The following is a 25,744-nucleotide window of genomic DNA, read 5'->3' on the forward strand; positions in this document are numbered from 1 at the left end:
AAAGGCTTAAAAGTTTTGAAAGTTACTACCTTTACCAACAAGGTGCACCTTCCTTTTCGGTGGCTCAATCATAAGATCCTATGTTGGGTGACCTCCTAGGAATTTTCCTAGGATGCATGTGAGTGAGGACAAAGCACGTTGAAAGGATTCATGTTGGTTTGTGGGGACAACTTTCACTTCTAGAAGCATTCAAGGTAAGTGAGGATGACATAGCCAGGTCGCAGGAGACGCAGAGGAATGTCAGGGCCATCAGGGGCCGCCAGATTCCGATATGAGAATAGTGATGTAGTGTTTTAATAGCATGATTTCTGAGAAAGACTCAGAGATAGATAGTTAATTTATGAGTTCATGACAGGACATGACACCTAAACCTAGAACAAGAAAGACAGTTAGAGAAGGAATGCAAGTAGAGGGAGCTAAGAGTAGCCTGACTGTCCCTTGAGGGATTTCAGGAAGTATGACCCTTGCTCTTTTGATGGATTTTTGGAGGACCCCACCAAAGCAGAGATGTGGTTATCATCTATCGAGACGATATTCCGTTTTATGAGGTGCTTGGAAGAGCACAAGCTTCAATGCGCAATTTTCATGTTGACTGGTAACGCGGAAATCTGGTGGTATTCAGCAGAGAAAATGATTGATACTGGTGGGAAACTTGCAACCTGGGAGCAGTTCAAGGAGCGTTTTTATGAGAGGTATTTTTCGGTCAACACCCAGTACAACAAGCAGACAGAATTCTTGAACTTGAAACAGGGAGTTATGTCAGTGGAGGAGTATGAGCAGGAATTTGATAAGTTATCCCACTTTGCTCCTAAACTAGTAGCCACCGAGGCAGCGAGGACTGAGAAATTCATCTAGGGTCTGAGGAGCGAACTGCAAGGTATGGTACATGCCTTGGACCTCAAGACGTATGTTACGGCACTGCGGGCATCCATGAGAATTGATGCTGACTCCCAGGTGGGAGAGGAATACAGGAAGTCGCTCAGGATTGGGACCTCCGCAGGTCAGAAAAGGAAGGCATAGCCAAGGGCTCCTAAGCATCAGCAGAGGAACCAGAACACAGTGAGTGCTCCACGTCAGTGGGGATAGCATGGTTCCTAAGTTGCGACTATCAAGGAGGATAGGCCGATATGTACTACTTGTGGTTATGGTAGGCGACATTGGGGACGTTTCCTAGCCGGCTCTGGGGTCTGTTTTCGATGTGGCTAGGAGGGGCATATGTCAGAGAGATGCCCAAGGAGGAACGCACCTAAACACAAGGGCCAGCCCGTAAGCTCTTTCAGAGGGGCCCGAGTCGTCAGCAGTAGCAAGGTAGAGTGTTCTCTACCACTTGGCGTGAGGCCGAGAAGTCAAGCATAGTGGTGATAGGTACGCTTCCCATTTTGGGGCACCATGCTTTAGTTTTGTTTGACTCTGTCTCTTCGCATTCGTTTATATCGTTGTATTTGTAAGGCATGCCATGTTAGACTCAGAACCTTTGCCATTTGTATTGTCCATTTCCACTCCATCAGAAGAGATCATGTTAGCTACAAAAAAGATAAAAGTATGTCAGGTAGAGGTAGAAAATCGTGCATTAGATGTAACCTTGTTATTTTAGATATGCATGATTTTGATGTGATATTGGGCATGGATTATTTAGATGCTAATCATGCCAGCATAGATTGCTCCCGTAAGGAGGTCATCTTTAACCCTCTTACATGAGCCAGTTTTAAGTTTAAAGGGATTGGGACCGTAGTCCTACCCAAAGTGATTTCAATATTGAAGGCCAGTAGACTGTTTGACCAAGGAGCCTGGGGCTTTATGGCCAGTGTGGTGGACACTAGAGAAAAGGAAGTCACCTTGACTTCAGAGCCAGTAGTGAGGGATTTTCCAAACGTTTTTTCAGAGGATCTTCCCGGACTACCCCCGCAGCGGGAGATAGATTTTGCTATTAAGTTGGAGCCAGGCATAACCCCTATTTCGAAGGCTCCATACATGATGGCCCCGGCAGAGTTGAAGGAGCTGAAGGTCCAATTGCAGGAGTTTTTGGACAAGGATTTCATACGCTTTAGTGTGTCACCATGGGGTGCACCTGTTTTGTTTGTGAAAAAGAAGGATGGATCGTTACGTCTGTTCATTGATTACAGAGAGATGAACAAGGTGACCGTCAAGAACAAGTATCCCCTCCCCAGGATTGATGATTTGTTCGACCAGTTGTAAGGAGCTACGGTATTCACAAAGATTGATCTCCCATCAGGATACCATCAGCTGAGAATAAAAGACAGTGACATACCCAAGACAGTTTTTCGTTCAAGGTATGGGCATTATAAGTTCATAGTGATGTTGTTCGGTCTAACGAATGCACCAGCAGTGTTCATGGATTTGATGAATAGGGTGTTCAAGGAATTCCTCGACACCTTTATGATTGTTTTTATTGATGAAATCTTGGTATACTCAAAGATAGAGGCCGAATGTGAGGAGCATTTGAGGAAAGTCTTGGAGACGTTGAGAGCCAATCAACTGTATGCTAAGTTTTCTAAATATGAATTTTGGTTGTGGCAGGTATCCTTTCTAGAGCATGTAGTATCGAAGGAAGGTGTCTCTGTAGATCCTGCAAAGATTGAGGCAGTTACGAGTTGGGCTCGTCCAACCACAGTCAGTGAAGTGCGCAGTTTTCTGGGGTTATCAGGCTACTATAGACGATTTGTAAAGGACTTCTCTCGTATAGCCGCCCCATTCACTTAGTTGACTTGGAAGGGAGTCCATTTCGTTTAGAATGAGGCTTGTGAGAGTAGTTTTCAAGATCTCAAGCAGAGGCTGGTTTCAGCCATAGTTCTTGTAGTACCAGATGGATCAGGTGGTTTTGTCATTTACAGTGATGCGTCCAAGAAGGGGTTGGGATGCGTACTGATGCAGTAGGGTAGAGTAGTTGCTTACGCTTCACGTCAGTTAAAGAAACATGAACAGAATTATCCCACGCATGACTTGGAGTTAGCAACAACGGTTTTTGCTCTTAAGATTTGGAGACACTACTTATATGGAAAGAAGATACAAATCTCCACTGACCACAAGAGTTTAAAGTACTTTTTCACTCAGAAAGAGTTGAACATGAGGCAAAGAAGGTGGTTGGAGCTAGTGATGGATTATGACTGTGAAATTTTGTATCACCTAGGAAAGGTAAATGTAATGGCAGATGCTCTAAGTAGAAAGGTGGCTCATTCAGCAGCCCTCATTACTAGACAGACTCATTTATGCAGGGAGCTAGAGAGGGCAGAGATTGCGATGGCAGTGGGAAAAGTCATGACACAGTTAGCACAGTTGTCAGTGCGACCGAGTTTAAGGCTGAAGATTATTGATACGCAACAAGGTGACCCTTATCTAGAGGAGAGAGTTTGTAGGGTGGAGTCAGGCCAGGATAGCGAATTCTCAGTATCAGCGGAAGGTGGCCTCCTTTATCAGGGACGTTTGTGCATGCCAACAGTTAATGATAATAAAGATGAGTTATTGTCAGAGGCTCATAGTTCCTTATTTTTTATTCAACCTGGCATTACCAAGATGTATCAGGACTTGAAACGTTACTACTGGTGGAATGATATGAAAAGAGAGATTGTAGACTTCGTCAGTAAGTGCTTGGTGTGCCAACAGGTGAAAGCCTCGAGGCAGAAACTAGCAAGCTTGTTACAGCCATTGAGTGTACCAGAATGGAAGTGGGAGCATGTGTCTATGGACTTCATTGTGGGGTTGCCATGGACAGTCAAAGGTTTCACTATGATATGGGTTGTGGTAGACAGACTTACAAAGTTAGCACATTTCATACCTGGGAAGTCCACCTTTTCAGTAAATAAGTGGGCACAGATATACATGAAGGAGGTGGTGAGATTGCATGGAGTGCCTGTATCCATCATGTCGGATAGAGACCCTCATTTTATGTCTAACTTATGGAAAAGTCTTCAGGCAGCTTTAGGGATCCGGTTAGATTTCAGTACAGCTTTCCACCCACAAACTGATAGGCAGACAAAGCGATTGAATCAGATATTGGAAGACATGTTACGTGCCTGATAGAGTTTTTAGGAAGATGGGATACTCACTTCCATTTAATGGAGTTTGCTTATAATAACAGCTACCAATCCACTATTGGGATGTCATCATTTGAGACCCTATATGGGAAGAGTTGCAGGTCCCCTGTGTGTTGGGATGAGGTAGGAGAGAGGAAATTGTTAGAACCTGAATTGATGCAGACCACGAATGAGGAAATACAGAAGATCAGGGCTCATATGCAAACGGTTCAGAGCAGACAGAAGAGTTATGCCGATGTAAGACGTAAGGACCTGAAATTTGAGATTGGTGTGAAAATGTTCTTAAAAGTGGCAGGAAGGGGAAGTTGAGTCTGAGATTCATTGGACCTTTCGAGGTCCTGGAGCGAGTTGGCCCCGTAGCTTACCGATTGAAATTGCCCCTAGCACTGTCTTCAGTTCATAATGTCTTTCATGTTTCGATGCTAAGGAAGTATGTGACAGACCCATCCCATGTAGTTGACTTCGAGCCCTTGCAGTTGAATGACAACTTGAGCTACGAAGAGAAATTTGTAGAGATTCTCGATAGAGAAGTAAAGATATTGTGCCGTAGGGAAATTGCTTTCGTGAAAGTTCTGTGGCAGAATCACCAGGTCAAGGAGGCTACCTGGGAGCGAGAGGATGAGATGAAGGCCCAGTACCTGGAGCTTTTTCAAGAATGAACTTTCGAGGATGAAAGTTCTTTGAAGAGGGAAGAATGTAACACCCCGTATTTTTTATTTAGTATTAATGTAATTTCAGTAATTTTATTAGTGGAGGGCTTTTTTGGTTCAAGTGTAAGTGCGGGAATTTAATTTTTTACCTTACAAAATTATTCAATTTAGAAATTAATGGCAGGAATTAATTTCACTATTTTTTTTTTTGGAACGAAATGAATTTAATAAAATAAAGTGGAATAAGGAAAGGAATAAAATAAAGTTTATTTTATTTCCTTTTTAAGTTCTTAAGTTTTATTATTATTATTTTTTTTATTAATTCCCTCTCTTCTTTTTCCACACACCGTGTGCCCTCCCCTCCCCCCCTTCCCCCCTCCCCCATGAAAACCCTTGCCGCCGAACACCAAGTAAGCCACTTTCCGTCGAAACCAACGCCGACGAGTAGTCGGCGATCCGAAGCCTTCTCAGCGCGCCGCCGGTCAGATGTGAAGCCTAACCGCACGCTAGCTTTCGCTCGACGTCATCTTGTCAGACCCGTTGGAGCCGCGCCAGCCTTCACGCGCAAGCAAGCACCAGCCCGAGCGACGCCACCGCTTTGAGCTTCAACTCCCGGCACTGCCTTCACGCCTAACCGCCGCACCTTTTCTTCTAGCAACCACTCGATGCCCCCAGCCCTGTTTGGTTGAGGCCGAGCCGCTCGTCCAGCTAACCGTCCGAGCCCAGCCATCGATCTCCGTCGGTCACTGCCGTTCTTTGCGATCATTCATCAGACTTCTGCTAGTGTTGGTAAGTTTTAGGTAAGAGCAGTTGAGTTTAGAAGGTTCTCGGTTGCCCATTAAATTTTGGTTTTCTTTTTGGTTGATGCCGATTATAATTGGAATTTAGATCCAAGATTGGAGTACTTCAGAGTGCGCAACGTGCTGTCCAGCGGATTCGAGTTCGTTCAGCAAGTAGTTTGATAAGCGTTGTGATCCTTGTTGTTGGTTGTTGGCCACCTATTGATTATTGGACTAAAAGAATGGTTTAATTTTAAGTATTTTGAAGGTTCTAAGTCGTCATCCATTAAGTTTTAAAATCTGCTAAGAGAAGATTTTGGAATCAAAATCTTACGAGTGTTTGTTGATCAAGTTTCGTTTGGGTAAGTTATTTGGTGACCATTTGATTAAATTTGTGTTTGGGTTTTGGTTCCAAAGACTGAAATTTAGTGTTATGTCTGTATTAGGGGACTCAATTCAGGACTTATTTGGTTGAAGATCATTAGCTTGGATTAATATCTGAACTTGACTTCGAGGTAAGTAATCTTACTACTGGAACTGCCCACGGGCCAGACACCAGATGAATGTTATGGTAGAATGACAGCATGATGAACTGGTAGTTTAGTATAACCGATGTATGTTCTTGCTTGAGGATCTGAAAGATGTATTTGTGCACATAGATACTTGAATGCTAGCATGAAATGATATTTAAATTCATGAGGTTATATGTGATCTGTGGATATTAAGGCATGTGTGTATGTTGTAGAGCCATGATGTTGAGGCATATATGTATTTCATAGAACCATATTGTGATAATTATGGTGTCAAGCCTATGATAGTGATTTTACTGATTAGTTAGAATGCCCATTAGGTTTGTGTTTCTTTCGGGATTCACCAGTTCGTGTTTCCTTCGGGATTCACCAGATATTGTGTCTCCTTCGGGATTCTCTAGATATTGTGTTTCCTTCGGAATTCACCAGTTTGTGTCTCCTTCGAGATTCACCAGTTTGTGTCTCCTTCGAGATTCTCAAGATATTGTGGTTCTTTCGGGATTCTCAAGATATTGTGGTTCCTTCGAAATTCACCAGTTTGTCTTTCCTTCGGGATTCACCAGTTATTGTGTCTCCTTCGAGATTCACCAGTTATTGTGTTTCCTTTGGGATTCACCAGAGGTAGTGGGCATATTTAGCTACAGTAGGATAGAACTCAGTTTTTCATGTATGTATGTGTCCTATGAGGATTAGAACAGTTTATATGTTACATCAGAGGTAGGTATCTAGAGGACATACATGCCTAACCTGACCCCAGTAATGGGGTTACTTACTGAATATTTTATACTCATTCTTTCTCATGTTGTTGTTTCAGGTAAAGGTAGAGATGCACCAGCGAAGGACAAGCGGAATTCATGATCGAGCCACTAGGACTAGTTTCATGTTTCCGCTCATGAGATTTAGATTTCTTTTCATGTTTTTCTTAACTTTCAGTTTTGATGTTTAAAACGTACTATTAAGAATCGTTTTCAAACTTATTTATTATCATTTATGATTTATGGGTACCCTACTGATGTTTTTAATGTTTGAATTTAATGAAAGCTTTTTAAACTTACCTTATTTAATTAGCATTTATTTCACCATAACAGAGTTTTGTTTTAAGTTCCATGCATGCATGTATTTAATTATTAAAAACATATTTCGTAATACTATTGAAAATGCAAAAATAATTTTGATCATCTCAAAATAATTTTTAACCTTGCATCTAACCTAGTTTGAGGCCAACAATCTATCTTATTTCATTCATGGGCAAAAACCTCACAAAACTTATAATTATAAAATGGTTAGGAAGTTATACATTGTTATATATATATAATGTTCATTGTTCGAGATAAAAAGGAAATTTTTAATTCTAATATCAATATGAGCATAATTCAACTAACATAAACTTGTATTATTAATGTCGAAATTAAAGGTTCAATCTCTAACCCTAATATTAACTAAAAAAGGAAAAAAAAATCACATATAGAAAAAATGTCAAACTATTTATAAAAATAGCAAAAAAAAAATACTGATAAACTTCTATTAACGTCTTATTAGTAATAAACATTGATAGACTTCTATCAACATCTATCAGTATAGACTTTTATCAGTTTCTATTACTGCTAGAACTCTATCAATCTCTATTCATCTCCATTACAGATGATTAAATTTTATTAACGTCTATTAATGTCTTATTAGTAATAAACATTGATAGACTTCTATCAACGTCTATCAGTATAGACTTTTATCAGTTTCTATTACTGCTAGAACTCTATCAATCTCTATTCATCTCCATTACAGATGATTAAATTTTCCTTTTTTTAATAATTTTCTTTATGTTTCTATTTTTAAAAATCATAAAAAAAATAAATTAAAAAAAAAGCGAAATTTCCCATTAAAGACTTTCGTTCACGTCGGTTTCTACCAAATTCTCAGCACTTCTACGATTTCATTGTCGAAGCACTCTGTTCATAAATACATGGGTGCGAGTTTATTTTTGTACGTTTCCTATTTTTCATAAAGTGGCAACAAATCAGAACACGTCTACTAGTTATTAACGAAAAGATGGCTACAAAAACTTCAGTTAGTATAGCATTCAATGTTTACCGTTTAAATAACAAGTTTAGTTCTTTTTTAAAATAATAGTAATATTAAAATAACTAGTCCGGTCCCTCGATTTTGGAATTGTCTTACTAATCTATTAGACAAAATTTAAATTTTTCAAGAATTAATTTAGTGTTGAATTAAATTTTGTAGGTATCTATATATCTAAGAAATATCTCATCTCACAATCTTGATAAAGCATACTACTATTTTCATCGTCAAGTAGTTTTGAGATGAAATTTTATATTATCTAATACGGTACCAATGTCCATTAAGCCCAAATGAACATTTGTTTAAAAAAAGAAAAAAGAAATTGATCCATCCAGGAATGATGAATACAAAGAGACAACATAAGGACATTCACTCTCTTTTTAAGCCGTGACTATTGTTTCTTTCAATTGGGTCTCTACAATCGCTTTAATGCAGGTTGGATCATATTGAAAATTTTGTATTCGGAAAATCAACAGATCTCACAAAACTAAAATTAAATATAAATAGACAATGAGAGAAGTAACTCATCAATCTTATAAAAATTGTGAGATTGTTGACTTTTAACCGATTAATAAGTTTATTAACTATGAGTCACAAAACTGGAAATTACGAGGATTTAGTACACATTTTTTATAGTTTAAAATTATATTAGACACGACATTTTTTTATGAGTATAACGACCTATTTGACACTAAAAATTTATTACTATAAGACCCAACCACCCCATCTTCTAAAATTTATTCTAAAATATTTTAGAATAAATATCAAAGAAGGTGGTTGTTGAAGCCTCGAGTTGGTCGTTGGAGTTGCTATCTCAAAGGTGATCATCAAAGGTGATTTTCATCGGAGTTTGTAGTCGGAGGTGGTTGTCAGAGTTGGTCATCGAAGTTTGTTGTCGAAGTTGGTAGCGTGAAGGTGGTCGTCAGAGTTGGATCACCGGAGGTGAGTTGGTCGTCCGAAGGTTGTTGGAGCTCGGAGTTGGCCGCCAGAGCTGTCATCGGATGTGATTGTCAGAGCCTGGATTTTGTCGCCAGAATTGTCATCGGAGATGGTTGTCGGAGCTCAGAGTTGGTCGTTGAAGTTTTCAACAAAGGTGGTTGTCAGAGTTCGTATTTGGTCACCAAAATTATCATCGAGGGTGGTTGTCGGAGCCTGAAATTAGTTCTCGAAGTGTGACAGTAACCGATGGATGGAGCTATTGAGAACATGAGAATAAGGGAGAGTTGAGGTGAGTTGAAGTGAGTTGGTAAAATATATCCACTCAACTCGACCAATATTTAAAATTGGTGGGCTAAATCAACTCATATTGGTGAACCAAACAACCCCTAAAGTTGATTGAGAGTTAGTCAAAGAAATTAAATATTAGAGGGTTTCTTTGAAAATTGTACAAGGCACGATCACTAGTGTCTTTTTTGAGTTGACAGCCAAATTATATCGGATTCTTTTATTAATATTGTTAATTTTTAAATATATTAGGAAAATAACAATATTAATTAAAAAATCTAAATTATCTCCTTATATTTAAACTAATACCCAGAAATAAAACAAGAGTTTATCGGCATAAAGTGAAGATAAGTAACCACAAAAAAATAATAATAATAATAATAATAAAAAATAAAAAAAGGAAATATGATTTGAACTAAAATATTTTAAAAAACAAAAAGATGATCACTCAACACAACGGCCTCTTAATTTAAAATATTAAAAAAGGATAAAGAGGGTCAGAATAAAACAACATTCAGGCCAAAAATATGATTTAATTCAAAAATAACATTTAGATGTATGGGAATTAAAATATAAATTCACATGATGCCATAGAACAAAATAATCAAATGAATGTTTATATAAAATAATATATATGATAATTGATTTATATATAATTTAGTTGTTACTTTTTTCAAAATGGATGTCAACCTGAGTATAACTCAACTAGTATGAATATAAACTATCAATTTTGAAGTTTGATATTCGATCCATCCACAATGTTTACATTAAAAAAAAATTTGAAGATGAGTCAAAAGATAGTGAGAATAGAAATATGGTTTAAAACAATTATATTTATGATTATGGATACATTTTTATATGGTCAACAAAACAATTTAATATTTAAATTAAATAATGATTTTATAATAAAGATCAATATAAAGAAAATTAAAATAATATAATTATATTGATAAATATATAAAAACCCATTTAATGTTGATTTACCAAACACTTTTTTTTTTTTTGTCTAAAATTAAAATTTATGAAAATCCAACTGCAACTATTTATTTATTTATTATTATTATTATTTTTTGTCTAAAAACTACCACGGCTAGAAATTATTGGAAAACATATTAACCTTTTAGTGGGTTGTCACTTGTCATTCAAAAATTCACTTTCAATATAAGTTATAATTCTAAAACAAGTGCAAATAAAAATGTATTAGTATAAATGACAAAAAAAGCAAAATGTTCTAGTAACAGACGGTGATTTATCACTAATTAATTAGTTCATATATTTTCTATAAATATCAAAATTAATCATTTAAATTTTTTTAGTAGGATTCGGAATCAATACGAGTCCTTTCTTCTAGAAGTGAAAGTTGTCCCCACAAACCAACACAGGTCCTTTCAACATGAGGTCATCTTCTAGAAGTGAAAGTTGTCCTCACAAACCAGCACAAGTCCTTTCAACATGAGATCACCCAACATAGGATTGACCTAAGTTAAGCATGCTTAACTTTAGAGTTCTTATGATTGAGCCACCGAAAAAGAAGGTGCACCTAGTTGGTATAGGTAGTAACTTTCAATTCTTTTAAGTCTTTTTTAACCATACTTTCATGTCTTCAGGATCCCTCTTATTCAGATGTGATATCGGTTCATTCATGTACCCCTCCTGAACTCGGGTCGTTACATGCCCACCAGCTTCCGCTTGGTTCGTCCCCGAACCACATCTTATTGGGAGAGAATGATAGCATGTTGGAGTGTGATTTTGAAAGGATTAAATTCCTATATTTTATGCATTAACTTATGTCTTCTTCATATAATGTAAGTTTAGGCTATAGATTAGAAAATTAGGATTGAAGTTTCATTTTGTAGTTTATCAGCATTTTGTATAAATGCCTTTGTAAATCTCAATACAATATATAGAAATATTTATTAGAATATCACACACATGTTAAAATCACTCTGAAAATGATTCTAATCCTATAAAATCAATTTTAATAATATAAAAAATGTAATTAAAAATGTAAAATTAAATATTAATTTTGAATAATATTAAATAATAATGATTTTAATAAAGGGCAAGTGGTAAAATAGATTTGAATGGACCATGGAATGAGCAAAAGGAGAAAAGAGCAAGGAAGGAAAAAAATGTAAGGAAAATTGTCAGAAATAGTACGTTTAAGTTTTTACCTTATAAAACTAGTATCTTTTTTTAAAACTTGTAAAAATAGTTTTTTTTTTATTCATCTCGAGTGAGATTGACCATGGGATTTTAGTTTAAAAATCAACTTTTTCCGATTTATCGATTGTTTGAGGATTTCTCGGTACATCTCGCCAAATTATACACCGAGATTATGTGCATCTCAATGCTAATTTTAGGCAAAATAACACTAGGATTCTATATATTTAAGTTTTTTCAGTGAAATTCGGGCATAATTAACACTAAAATTCATATATTTGAGCTTTCTCTGTGGAATCTTGAACAGATTAACACCGACAGTCTATATATATCCCAAATTTGATCCAATTTTTCAAAAAATTAGGTCTTTCCAAAAATTAAAAAATGTTGAATCAATTTGAAAATTTTAATTTGATAATTGGAAAATGCTTGAAATTTTGAAAATTCATACAATTGTGAAAACATAAATTATGCTAAAGATTTGAAAAATCACATAATAGTTTGATATAATATTTTGTAAACATAACCGAATTTGAAGAAAATTTTGAAAATAGTATAAATTTGGGAAGATTACAAAAAAAAAATCAGCAAATCTCGATGTGTAATTATGCGAGATGTACCGAAAAAGTCTAAAATAACTGATAAATTGAAAAAAATTGATTGTTTTAATTAATTCTCGATGATCGATCTCACGTAGGATGGATCGAAAAAAATTATTTTACGAATTTTAAAAAACGTACTAATTTTGTAAGTCGAAAAATACACTTTCTCGAAATGCAAGGACCATGAATGCGAGGTTGGACCATGAATGTGAGGTTGATGGCCGCCGTAGGAACAGCAGACGACAGCAAATCACACTTAAAACGACAATCCAATTCTCGTCCGACGCTTTCCCCACCCCAAAAATCGTACGCAATCAGATCCTGCCACGTGGTGTCCATTCTCTTCCACTCAACCCCTCCCCTCCCAAGACTCAAGAGGGTGTGCCCTCTATTATTGGCTCCTACGCGGATCTCCTCTAAATTTAAATTTTACCCCTCTACTTGACACGTGGCGATTCTGTTATCTCTTTCGACACGTGGCAATTGGAGTATATTTGCCAATTTGCTAAGGGTGGGACGGCAGCTTCTAACTACTGTTTTAGATGAAATGTTTGAATAAAAGGTGAGGGCCAAATTAGGAATTTAGGAATTCTCTTTCCCCAAAAACACATTCGAATTTAATTCTAATATTTTGTTTTTGGTTCTGTGTAAGAAATTGTTTCAATTGGGGGCTTTTTTTAAATATAAAAAAATATTTAAAAATATTTAAATTTTATAGTAAAAAATTTCTTTTTACCATAAAGCGTAAATATGTTTTAGATTTTTCTGTTTGTTAGAATTTCCCAACTCTAAGTAATTCAATAAAAGAAAAAATGAAAAACAAACCTGATAAATAATATTTTGGTACTTTTAGGATTGCATCTAGAATATTTTTTTTTCTAATTTTTTTAGTCTAGAATATGACTTGGTCAAGAGATCACGAATTATAATTTTTCACCTGACATGTTATTAAATTTTTAAGTTATCAATTTACACATTTCTTCATATTTAGTTTGAAAAATACATTTAATGAAATTTAATTGATAAAATTACATGTTTCATACTATGTTTATCTAAATGAAACATAATAAAGGGTTTAAATTGATACATTTATAAAAGTTCAGGGTTTAAATTAAAAAAACCTGTAAAGTTCAGGATTTAAATTGATATAATTATTAGTTTGAGGTTGAAATTGATACAATCTACAAAGTTTAGGGTTTAAATTGATACAATTATTAGTTTAGGGTTTAAATTGATACAACCCCCAAAGTTTAAAGTTATAAATTGATATTTATCCTAAAAATATAAAATAGATCGACAAACTTTTATTTTTGTGTCAAAATGGTCTCTAAACTTCAAAAAGTGCCTAAAAGTTTTTTAAACTTTGGATTTTATGTTAATTGAGTTCTTGAACTTCAAATATGTATAGTAGGCCCTTGAACTTTTTTTTTTTTTTTTTTTTTTTTTTTAAAAAAAATTTGGTAGATGATGGTGTTGTCAATCAACTAACGGAAACAATTAGATCTTAAATACTCTAACTACATTAATTTTAGTTAAAAGCATGTAAGGACAAAACAAAGAAATAGGATTTCAGAATTTTACTTTTGAAGAACCTCTTCAAATTAGTTTCAAATCCAGAGACAATCTCCTCTTCAAAATTTGTAGACCACCACAAGATCTTTCTAAGGAATGGTGAAATCCACGGAGAGAACTAATTTAGAAAATCTCGGAGAGATTTATGGTTTTTACTAGGCAATTTCATGAGAAAGAACTTTTCTTTCTCAATCAAATTTAGAATGTATCCTCAAAATTCCAGCTAAATATATTTTCTTTTATAAAAAATAACATGCAATCTCTATTACATGTTTAATTGCCACAAAACCAAAAAGAGTTTGGTGGAATTTTGGTGTTAAAAGTGGAAAAACCCACTATAAATGCTTTTTCATTTTAAATTGAATTTTATTCAAAATTCAATTTGAAATTTGAAATCTGATTTTTAAATAATGAAAATAATTTTATAAAATATTAACTCAATAATTAATATTAAAAAATCATTCATTTTAAATCAAATTAATTCTATAAATAATTAAACAATTAAATTAATTAAATTAACCAAATATCAAATATTAAATTAATATATCATACCAATTCCAAACATGAATTTCTATGAAAGATTCTTATAAATAGAAAAATCCAAAAAATATTTACACTTTATAGTAAAAAGTTTCAAAAGTGTTTTGTACTTTTGGTATTTTTTCTATAAAGTGTAAATATTTTTTTATATTTAAAAATACCTCAATTTCTATTCATGTAATTAATATTTAAATCATATTTAAATATTTTTCAATACTCCAATTTTATTTAAGTCGATAATTAAACGTATAATTAATAATTTATGTAATCTGAATTTGAATGCTTCAATTTTTCTTATCACTCTATTCTAAGTTTTAGTCTGTTTATGAGCTAGTAGGGGACTTAATGGACCTACAGATCATGAGTTCTAATGATTTGAGATTAATTGGCTAAATCTTTTAACCGGATAACCAATATTCGTTAACTATCGGGTCACTCCACTAAAGTCCAATAGTTGCACTCTTGATATATTTTTGTCCACTTGCTTTAACCATGATCAGTAAGTCAATCATTCACAGGTGTCCTGTTATACATCTTGCTCATTAAGTCTTCACCAATCAAATGGGTAGGAGTGAATTCCATGTTGCACCAGCTATCTACCCGGTCTTACCCTTAAAATGGGAGGTTTATTGAGCGGCGATGTTGACCCACCCTCACCATTGCAGATTAAAAGATAATTCCAAATAAACAGGAGTTCATAATTAGCTCAGGATTGAGATCGAGTTGCCTTAGGTAATTGAGTTGAACGATTTCGAAATCACATTGTTTGTATCAAATATAAAGCGGGTTACATCCATGTGTCCCCAGGATAAGGTACCCCTATTCTTATACTTAAAGACTGTTTTGACTATATACTCAAACTTGATCTACTTTTATGTCTCTACATAAAGTTTAAGTTTTCATACTATAGCCAGGGGTGAAGGTTCTCAATGAAAAGAGCCTTGAGCGGAAGCAGGATTGTCCCAATTCCCATTTCTCGTATAATATAATTTTTACAGAAAGAAAGAACAAATTATGCATTTACATAAAATACAACATGTTTTATTTAAAAGGGATCTTAGAGTTTCAGAAACCCTTACCTTTTAAGACCTTCTTCAAGAATCCCTCGATCAAGATACAAACACTATCACCCCTCGATCAAGATACAAACACTACCATGATGGTGACTTTGGTATTCTCAGGTAGAGAACCCAACAGTGGTGTACTCTGACTATTTTGGAATGGTGAGGGAAGGGTTGAGAGTAGAGAGGAGGATGAGGAATTGTTATTGATCTCTCAGAACAATAACTCTCACTGAACGTTTTTGTCTTTCTACTCTGTTATTCTGATTAAGGAGACTCTCTCCTATCCAAAAATAAATAACACCACACATCCATTTAGGTGAGTGGAGAGAAAAGAGGGAAACTCCTTCCCTCATTTAAAAATAAAATAACATTTAATATATATATATATATATATATATATATAATATATATATATATATATATATATATATATATATATATATATATATATATATATATATATATATTAAATTATATGTTATATCAAAATATCATATAACTTACATTTTTAATATTGTATCATATACAATATAACCTATAGTTTATTTTTTTTTCTCTCTCATATGACATTTAATATAAATTTTATTTATATTAAATTTAATAAATACGAATCCAATTCATATAAATAATATTTGAATCATTTTCAAATATTTATTTCCTCTCATAAATGTATTAAATACACTATACCAATTATATCATATATAATTAAAATAACTTAATTATATCCTATATAATTAAATCCCTCTATTAATTTACAAATTCAAATTAATCCAAATACTGATTTCATTTAATCTTATTGAGCTACCAATGAGACCTCATGGATCTGTAGCTTGAAGCTTTAACGATACATGAATAATTAATCAAACTCTTTAATTAAATTATTCACCATCCGTTAACTGTCGGGCACTCTACTAAAGACCAACAACTGTACTATTCACACTACAGATATATTTTGTGTCCATTGGATATAACCATTCAATATTACAATGACAATTCACAAATTGCTCGTAAGTATAGCTAGGCCGAAATTATTGTTTTGACCCTATAGTTACATATAACTTCTTAAGTACCATTGATCCCTCTAATGAACAATAGATCATCGTCCAACTATGACTAAACTCCTCTCGGGCCAGGAGAGGGTGTGACACCACATTATTCAAGCCTTGGAATCAGCCTTTAAGGAGCAATTTATCTACTTACCCCAACCTCAGAAAATGAGTGAATTCCTATAGTTGTGTTCCCAACTCCCCAATCAGAGAATCCCAAAATGGTAGGCTTATTGAGTCGGCGATCTGGCCATTCTCACGATACAAATCAAAGAACTGCCCTCATAGACAGGAGTTCACAACTCACCCAAGATTCAGATCATGTTACCTATGGTCATCCTGGTGAAATATAAGTCTCTATTACGAACGGCGTTATATAATGAGACTAAACATTTCGTGGTCCAGTTTTATACAAACTCTTTTGTATAGAATATCCCCGCTCACATGTCTATGCATGAATGATAAGAATCAGATCATTCGTAGCACTTTACAATAATTGTAACACCTACAAAGCAGCTCATACTCGTAATGTCACCAGGATAAGGTACTCAACCTTATCTATCTATTATAGACCATTTAGGTTATCACTTAAACATGATCCACCCGTATGTCTCTACATGCATGTTTAAGCTACAAGATAACCTTAAATGTTAGTTTATTGGTTTGTGGTTAATGCAACTAAAATATGGAATAAAATATCATATATTTTATTAAACAAACAATGAGTTGTTAAAAAACAATTACAAACTATAGGACTCTACGGTATAACCCCAACAAGGGGTTCGTTAGCTTATTTTTATATGTTCAGTAACACTTTATTGAATAAACCTCAATAACATTTTTTTTGCAAATAGTTAGTGTTTAAAGATTACAAACTGCGAGTTTTAGGACATACATCTCAATAGTAGAATATTAAACTATCAATTATTTAACCAATAGACCTATACATTTTCAATTTTGTATTCATAAGTCCTTAAACTTTACGACATTGACTTTTTTTTAATTTATGTATGTACTCAACATAGAATTGTAATTTTAAGGTTGCTTTAAGCATAAATTCAATTGTCTATTTCATAGGTCAATTATCAACTTTTTTTTTTTTTAAATAAAAAGTATCAAGGCCTATTAAATAGAAAATTTAAATTTTAAGGACATTTAAAAGTTAAAATTTAGGGACTTATCAAACATAAAGTTAAAGAACTTAGACTCCTTAGACACCTTTAAAAAATCAGGACAAAAAAATAAACACAAATTTAAGGGTCTATTTGGTTGGCAACCCAGATTCTGTTGTATATTTTTAGATTCACTAAGTTAGCAAATACGTGCTTGAAAGACACTCAGACTCTATGATCTAAGTAGTGCAAATTCTAAAAACAACATTTTAATATTCTCATTGTATCCAAATTGAATTTTAAAATTTCAAATGCAAAATTATATTAAATAAACATTGAAAAGAGTATTTAGAAATACAATTTGCATGTTATAAATAGAGATATTCATTTAGCTCGCAAAGCTGCTCAAACAGGGGTGGAGAATCCCCGACCAGATGGGAAATGAGGAGGGAGCGACGAGACTTCTCTCCCCAATGGCTAAATGGGGACGAAGAATATATTCTCCATCTCCGATCCCGACCTAGCATGTCCCCGTCCCTGCTAATTATGTGTATATGTATGTATGAGTAAAGTGTGAGAATTTGTTTAAATAAAAATTTTATATATACACACATACTCACACGAAGTGACTTAATTATGTATAAGTGTGCTTTTTTGTTTTTCAGATAAATTTTGTTAGTTAACTATATCTTTTATTTAAATTATTAAAATTTCAATTATATCTTTTATATCTTTTATATATTGAATATTATTATTTTTAGTAAGAGATTTCATAATATTTTAAAATAAAAAAATCGTATTGAAATAACTCATTTAACTTAGAATTTAAAAAATTTATTTGATTGAAAATAAAATTAAAAATTGTCAAAAATCAAATTACTTAAAAAAAAAGAAGAAACTTTTCGGAAATTTTCCATGTGAATCAGCAGGGAATTTTGCGTGAATGGGACAAGGAATCCTTCTCCATCCCTGTCTCGTGGATACCTCTAGTTATACACTCATTTCATTGTTTAAAAATTAATATATATATATATATATACATATAAAGTAAATTAGATCAAATTGTAAATTTGGTCCCTATAGTTCATATAAAGCTAGAAGTTAGTCCCTATGGCTTTAAAGGCTAGAATTTCGTCCCATGGTTTGATATAACTTCATATATAATCCTTATCTTTTATTAAAATTCTCTTAAATACTCTAGTCTCTACCATAGGGATTATGAAACTTTTATCAAACCCTATGGACTAAATTCTAATTATAAACTATAAAACCTAAATTCTAACTTCTTCTAAATCATAGAGATTCAATTTTCAATTTATCTCACAAATTATATAATGATAATCATACAATTTTCTTTTTAATATAAAATATGTTTCATAAATAAATTAATAATAGTTTATTATCATCAAATATTTAGTAGATAACTACAAATAGTTTACAATTGTTTAAATAAGAATCCAATTTTTGAATCGGTAATCAAATACATATAAAAAACATGAAACACAACATTATTTTCATTTAATTTATTGTTTTCAAATTTTTATTGTTTAAATTTTCTATCAAACAGATCCTAAATATGTAGGGACTAGTAATTTAATTCAAACAAAAGGAATAAAATAGGGTATATAACATTTTATTTCATTTAAACGAAATGAAATCAGAAACAAAATATATGTATCAATTATTTTGTGGAATTGGACGCTGGACGCCGGCCACCGACCCCTCCGGTCAACTTTTGGTGGTGATCCATTTCAAAAAAATACTCTAAAAAAAACGTGTGCAAATATTCAAACTACAAACTATAATTTTGTTGTTTTCGTTATCAAAAGTTAATGGATAACGAACGCCTGAGTAAAAAAAATGGAGATGTGATAATTTAATAAGTTAAGACTCAAAGATGTGATAATTGATAAAAGGATAACAAACATCTATATATCTCTATAATGATATGATATTGTCTATTTTAGGCATAAACCCACATTATTCTACTTTTGATACCACAAAAAAGGTCTTATATAAATGAAGATAATTGTCCATACTTATATACACACGATTATGTTCTTTTTTAACTAGTGTAGGACTTTGTTTGCACTATTAACAATCTTCTTCTCGAACAAAGTATCACTTTTGAACAAAGCTATCCAAATAGAGCACGAACTAAGATTCCTTACCTTTCCTAGTTCATCATAATATGAGGATTTCACCCACAATGATATAATATTGTCCAATTTGAGTATAAACTCTCATGACTTTGCTTTTGGTATCCGCTAAAAGGTTTCATACTAATGGAGATAATTGTCTACGTTTATATACTTATGATTATTCCCATTTTTAATCAATGTGGGACTTTGTTTGCTCTTCTAACAATTTGATTAATTATTGTTGTACTTTGTAATTGCTAATTTTAAAATAAATCAACATCAAATGAAAACTGTACTTGAAATTTAAGATTTTAATGAAATTAAAAAGAAAACTATTAAAAATAATGGCCAAGACGGAAAGAAACTTTTGAAATAAAATAAATATACATTATACGTCCATTTGCACAAATTTTCTAATATGGTAAAATGGAGACTGCTTGATTATATATAATTAAATTAATCTTCATTCATTAATTTAATTTTTCATTAATTTAATTTTTTTATCAATCGATGTCTTGTTCATCTAGGTTGAATATCGTTCCATGGCTTCTATTTCATTTGAACTTACATGACTTAGTATTACTAAAAAGTCTTGTGGTAGACCATCTTCGTGCCATAAATTTATTTTGTGACAACCGGTCGACATTATATAATTGTCATTATGTTTGTGATGCAGTTCAAAATGACATTACTACAGTCATGTTTCTACAGATGAACTTGTAGATATATGTACAAAGGGTCTGATAACAATTTCTTTATCTTATTCACAAGTTGTATTTGTGATCCTCATACTCCATGTTTAAGAAGGGTATTAAAAAATATATTTTCATTCATCATTTGTAAATATCTATATTTTATAATTATTTTTTATTTAAATCTTTTATGATGTATTTTGATTTCAGTTCATTATTAGATTGTATATATTGATTTTATTCTAAATAAAAAAAGGTAAGTAAACAGTTTTCCCGGCAGAGTCAGTGCTACTATGCCTTCCTCGTTTTTTTTTTTTTTTTTTTTTTTTTTTTTTTTTTTTTTTTTTTTTTTTTTTTTTTTTGATATTAGCAATATTTTTGCCTTCTTTCAGTTATTTTTATTAATATTTTTTTTCGTTTCAATGTCATAATTTTTTTAAAACTATATATAATTATTAAATGCTGCAACATATACAATTATTTTATTTTTTTTAAAAAAATGAAATATAATTAGAATTTGATTGGCAGAAACTTAAAATCCTATAAATTAGGTATATATATACAAGTGTAATGCAATATTTTTCATTTTTTGTTCTATACATCTTTTCCTTTTAAAGAAAAATTGGGGGGAAATAAACCTAAAATACCCTGAAATTAATTAAAAAGATTTTTAAATTTAAATAAAAGAATATCAATAATGAAATGGTAATCAGCAAAGCTTACAAGAACTCACTCATTCCGATATGACGGCCCTATAAAAAGTGTCAATGAAAAAGAAAATAAAATAATATTAGTAAGAATATATAGCTTAATTCTGTAAAACACTTAAAACTAAAGAGCAAATGACAAGGGAGGTTTGTCTTAGACTAAAAAAAACACACATACATATATAAACAAGTTTCTCATCTAATTTTACCTAAACCAAATTTCATTTTCAGAACTGGATTCAGTCACAGTCCACTGTATTTATTTGCCCCACCACCTTTAGAGTGTTAGTGAAGCTATTATATGTAGTTGGTCCAATAATTAGGGGCAGAATGTTGGAATAGGTTCATGATACACATGTTGAATCTATTCTAACAAAATGAAAGACTTTTTTTTTTTTTTTGAGCATTATTCCATGAATTGATGCAACTTTTCAATTATTAACCAACTTGAAGAATAGACATGATTATTCAAATAACTACGAATTAATCTATAAATATGTCTTTTCTCTAAATTAGAACTTCAACTTTTTTCCATCAACATTTTCTCTCATAAAACTTTTTTCTTATCTAAAAGTTTGTTGAAGTTCGATTTACTTCACAAAGTAAGTTTATTGGATCTTGTAGACAAGATGTTGCCTTTTAGAAAAAAGACAATCTATTCTATCTTAAGAGACCATTATTTTTGAAACTCATAAAGTGAGTAAAATTGTTTTAAACTCTCTTTTGTACTATGCAAAGTTTTTGTATTATGTGATGAAATGTGATATTATTTTTTTTTTAACATAATTAGCTGATATTTGATTTTTTTTTGACATCACATCATCATTCTTAAATGTGTTTTTATGACAAACACTAATGTTGCAAGCTAGTGGCAATCGAATAAAGATAAGATCTTTTTGGATCAATTCGAAAATTTGAGTTGGTCGAGTTGACTATCCAAGGAGGGTATCTGATTGGGTTGGGTCGTCAGGTTATTTATTTATTTTTTTTAATTATATTTTTTTTATTGACTTGAAATACTTAAATTTAAATATAACACATTAATAACTAAAATTTCATCAAACTCAGTTATATTAAAATCCAAGATATCTATTACAAACTTCAAACAAACATCATAAAAATATATACAAACTATAATATTTATAAGTTATAATATATGTATTTTAATAATATTAGAAATTCGGGTTGGGTTGGGTTTGACCAAGAATTTTTAAAAGTGTAATAACGGTATCCAACCCAACCCCCCCCCCCAAAAAAAAAAAAATAAAATAAAAAATTCAATCCAACTCTTACAATTTGGATTGATTAGTTCGATTTGTTCGAATTGTCAGATCATTTGAACATCTTTAATAAGAATGATATGCATTTAATAAGAATGATGTACAATCCATTAATTTGTGAGTTTATCAATATATATATTTGTGCAAGTATCTGTATGTGTATGAATGAATATAATATATGCATAAAATGCATATGTATGTGTATGAATGAATATATATATGTATAAATGTAGAGAGTGGATGTTTGTAAATACGTACATCAGAGAGTAAAAGGTCGTGAGGCTGAAGCATGAGAAGGATTTGGCCCATAGTGGGTCTGTGCTGTATGTCTGGATCAACACAGCGAAGAGCAATTAAAAGCATCCGTTTAAGTTGCTTTGAGGCTGGTTTTTCTTCCAATTTGGAATCAACTGTTTCAAATGCCTGTTGATTCCCTATCATTGATTTCACCCACTCTGTCAAATCTGGCTGCATTTTTTCATTAAAAAACTTCCATCAATCTCCATTTCTAACACATATTTCGTATATACAATCTTCATTTTATCATATAAGAATGTCACAACAAGAAACTATTCAGTCTGTGTAAACAGATGTATAAAAATGTATCAAAACATACTTGTGATTGATTGGACTCCACAGGAGCTCTTCCAGTTATCATCTCCATGAGAAGTATACCAAAGCTATAAACATCATTCTTCTGATCTGTGAATGGACTAATTGATCCATTCTCGAGAGATTCATACCTGAGAGTATTAGCAAATTTCCTAAGCATAAGTTTGAGGGTGATTTTGAAATGGTTAAATTCACTCTAAATCATAGTTTTCATACCATTAAAATTAGTTTTGAATAAATGTTTCACAGTGATTTTGAAATGGTAAAATATGATTTTAAAGATTTAAGAATCACTCCCAAACATGTCCTAAATGAGCAATGAGCTTAGAATAGTATAAGAAAGGAAAGATAAGACGACTAACGTTTCTCCAACCAAAGATCCAGGCGAGTACTCCAAAAGCAAAAGCTCAACTAGACCAAAATTGGCAATCTTGGGATTCCAATGCTGATCAAGTAATATGCAGCTGGATTTTAGCCTGCCATGAAGAATTTGTGGTTCCACATCTTCATGAAGATATGCTAATCTGCAGAAAACACAAATAAGCCCTCAGTGTAATTTACAGAGTACTCTGATTCAAAGGTAAACATCGACAATTGACACATTTGTGAAGGAAGATTTCTATCGGTCAAAATTTCCATCCCTATTTACATAAATCAAAACGGTCTACATTGGTATATAGACTTATCTTTTTTTTTTATATATATAATTAAGAAGATTATGACAATATATGAAGATAAAGTACTAACGTTAAGACGATTTATTACTTGCCTAAATAGGTGATGCATTTCTATTTCTTAAAATTCAAACAACGTCAATTCTTCTTCATTTTTTCATAAATTTTCAGAGCTAACTTAGCACATACTTGTAGATACGTGCATCTTACCCTTTGGCAATTCCTTGAATAATGTTCATCCTAATGGACCATGTCAGAGGGCTAAAGGGTTTCTGTGAACATCCATGAAGCCATTGATGCAAATTCCCATTATCCAAATTTTCATAAACAAACATCCTGGACACAACAAAAGTTATTACAATCTGTATTTATAATGGAAGACGTGTGATTTCTTAACAACAGAAGACATGAACAATACCTATTATTAGCAATTCCCTGGGTGCAGTATCCAAGCAAATTGACCAGATTTTTATGGCTAATATGCCGAATTCTCTCTGCTTCTCTGATGAACTCGTTGTCTCCAAAACTAATAAATGAGGATTTCAATAAGAAAATACTATAGTTCTTACATCAAACACAAAACCTAAAGCTTAGATGGAGTTAATTCTCTCTTCCGAAGAAATCAACAAATTCATACTCCATGTAATATTAGGGTAAATTGAACCAAGAGTTGTCTAATTTTGATGGAACACTGTTAATAGAGTTAGACACACGTTGAATTTAGTTTGCTGCTCACTTATGAGATTCAATTACCAAAACAGAACATACCTGTTATTTGCATTGAATATCTTAACAATCACTTTTGTATCATCGGCCAAATTTCCGTAGTAATCGACACTGAAATCTTCGATGCTAATGGTATTCTCTTCGCTGAATCCATTTGTCGCCAAAGCAATCTCTTCCAGCGCAAATGTGCTCCATCTCCGCCGGTCCGTAAACGCCGCCGGGGAGTATCGGCCGGCGGAATACTCCCAATCTGTGACAATACTATGCTGAGTAGTCAGACTACCCTGGCGTGAAAATTGATGATCGGAGCCCTTCTTTACCTTCATGTCCATCTCCGGAAGAACTTCGGCCGAAATCGCAGCTTCACGATCATCGTTTCGACGGTTCCGATTCCGCCTCCGCCCACGACAAGAGACGTGAAAAATGAAAGCAAGAATGAAAGCAAAAAGAAGAAAAACGAAAACAGAAGTAAGAATCAGAACCCATCGTTTCACTCCCAATGCGGTTCGGCTGGACAGCCATAATGGAACGAAAGATGAGTTGAATGGCATGGTGTGAAAGAGAATGAGAGAGATGGAATATGGAGTTCTGGAAGGTTTGGAGGAAGAAGGCGATGGAGTTTTTGAAGCGGAAGGATTAGGGAAGGAAGTTAAGATCTTCATAATTCCGATCTCTTCGCGGAGTTCGAATCTTTTGGTCACTAATAACTAACTAGGCTTCAGTAGCGGCTAACTCAAATCTGAATATAAAATTAAAATCATTTTAAACTATGGGGAAGCCAATACTTCCTTGACACGTGTATGAATAGTCAGTGACATCGGATTCTTCCATATTTTGAGCAATACTTGTTATTTAAAATATGGATGTGGATAGTTCCATAAATATTTCTCGAAAAATTATGTAAACAGAAATTTTAAAAATAAATTTAAATTAGTAAACAAACCTTCTATTATTTTTAAATAAGTAAATATGTTTATTATTTATATTATATTTATATTAATGACATTTAGATACTTATTTTTGTGTGTTTAGTAGATTTTTCTACGATATAAATATCGATATTGAACCTATGAAAGTGTGAAAATATCGATGGAAGTATGTACATGTCAATGGAAATTTAATACTATGATGCAACAAGTCTCATTCTGTCTTTTTTTTAAGCCATATTAATATATATATTTCTAAAAATACTTAGGTATATCCAAAGTAGTACCTATCTTTGTACATTTTACCGAATTGTCCCATTATAATTTGTTATGTGGTAAATTTTAGTGTTTTTTTTTTTTCTTTTTTAGAATATTTTAATATTTTTTATGTAATTGATGAGAAAAGATGCACAAAAAAGATGTATTCAAGTATTACTCTATTTTTTAAGAAAAATGTCACATTTTTATTAAGTACAATTGACGATGTGCACAAGAGATGGGTGCATGCAGGATTAGCTGCAACTAAGTTTTCTCCTATTTTTGTATTTGAGTTTTTATTTTCTGTTAAAAGAAATC

The 25,744-nt window shown here is 32.7% G+C and overlaps 1 protein-coding gene across 2 annotated transcripts; it reads right to left on the reverse strand.

Moving 5' to 3' along the window:
- Positions 1–20,774: 20,774 nt before the first annotated feature.
- On the reverse strand, positions 20,775–24,963 carry LOC120069722 (probable serine/threonine-protein kinase At1g01540). 2 transcript variants are annotated; one of them, XM_039021511.1, is made up of 7 exons: positions 24,285–24,963; positions 23,935–24,042; positions 23,727–23,852; positions 23,205–23,366; positions 22,847–22,973; positions 22,489–22,698; positions 20,775–20,995 (listed from the first exon to the last, which is right to left on the reverse strand). In XM_039021511.1, exons 1-7 carry the CDS (start codon positions 24,902–24,904, stop codon positions 20,963–20,965), a joined length of 1,386 nt encoding a protein of 461 aa, XP_038877439.1. In that variant the 5' UTR covers positions 24,905–24,963; the 3' UTR covers positions 20,775–20,962. The 2 variants fall into 2 exon arrangements, with proteins under 2 accessions (XP_038877439.1, XP_038877438.1); XM_039021510.1 differs by lacking the exon at positions 20,775–20,995 and having other exon boundaries at positions 22,243–22,698.
- Positions 24,964–25,744: the final 781 nt, after the last annotated feature.

Source organism: Benincasa hispida, unplaced genomic scaffold, assembly GCF_009727055.1.
Source record: "Benincasa hispida cultivar B227 unplaced genomic scaffold, ASM972705v1 Contig557, whole genome shotgun sequence".
Lineage (NCBI taxonomy): Eukaryota > Viridiplantae > Streptophyta > Magnoliopsida > Cucurbitales > Cucurbitaceae > Benincasa > Benincasa hispida.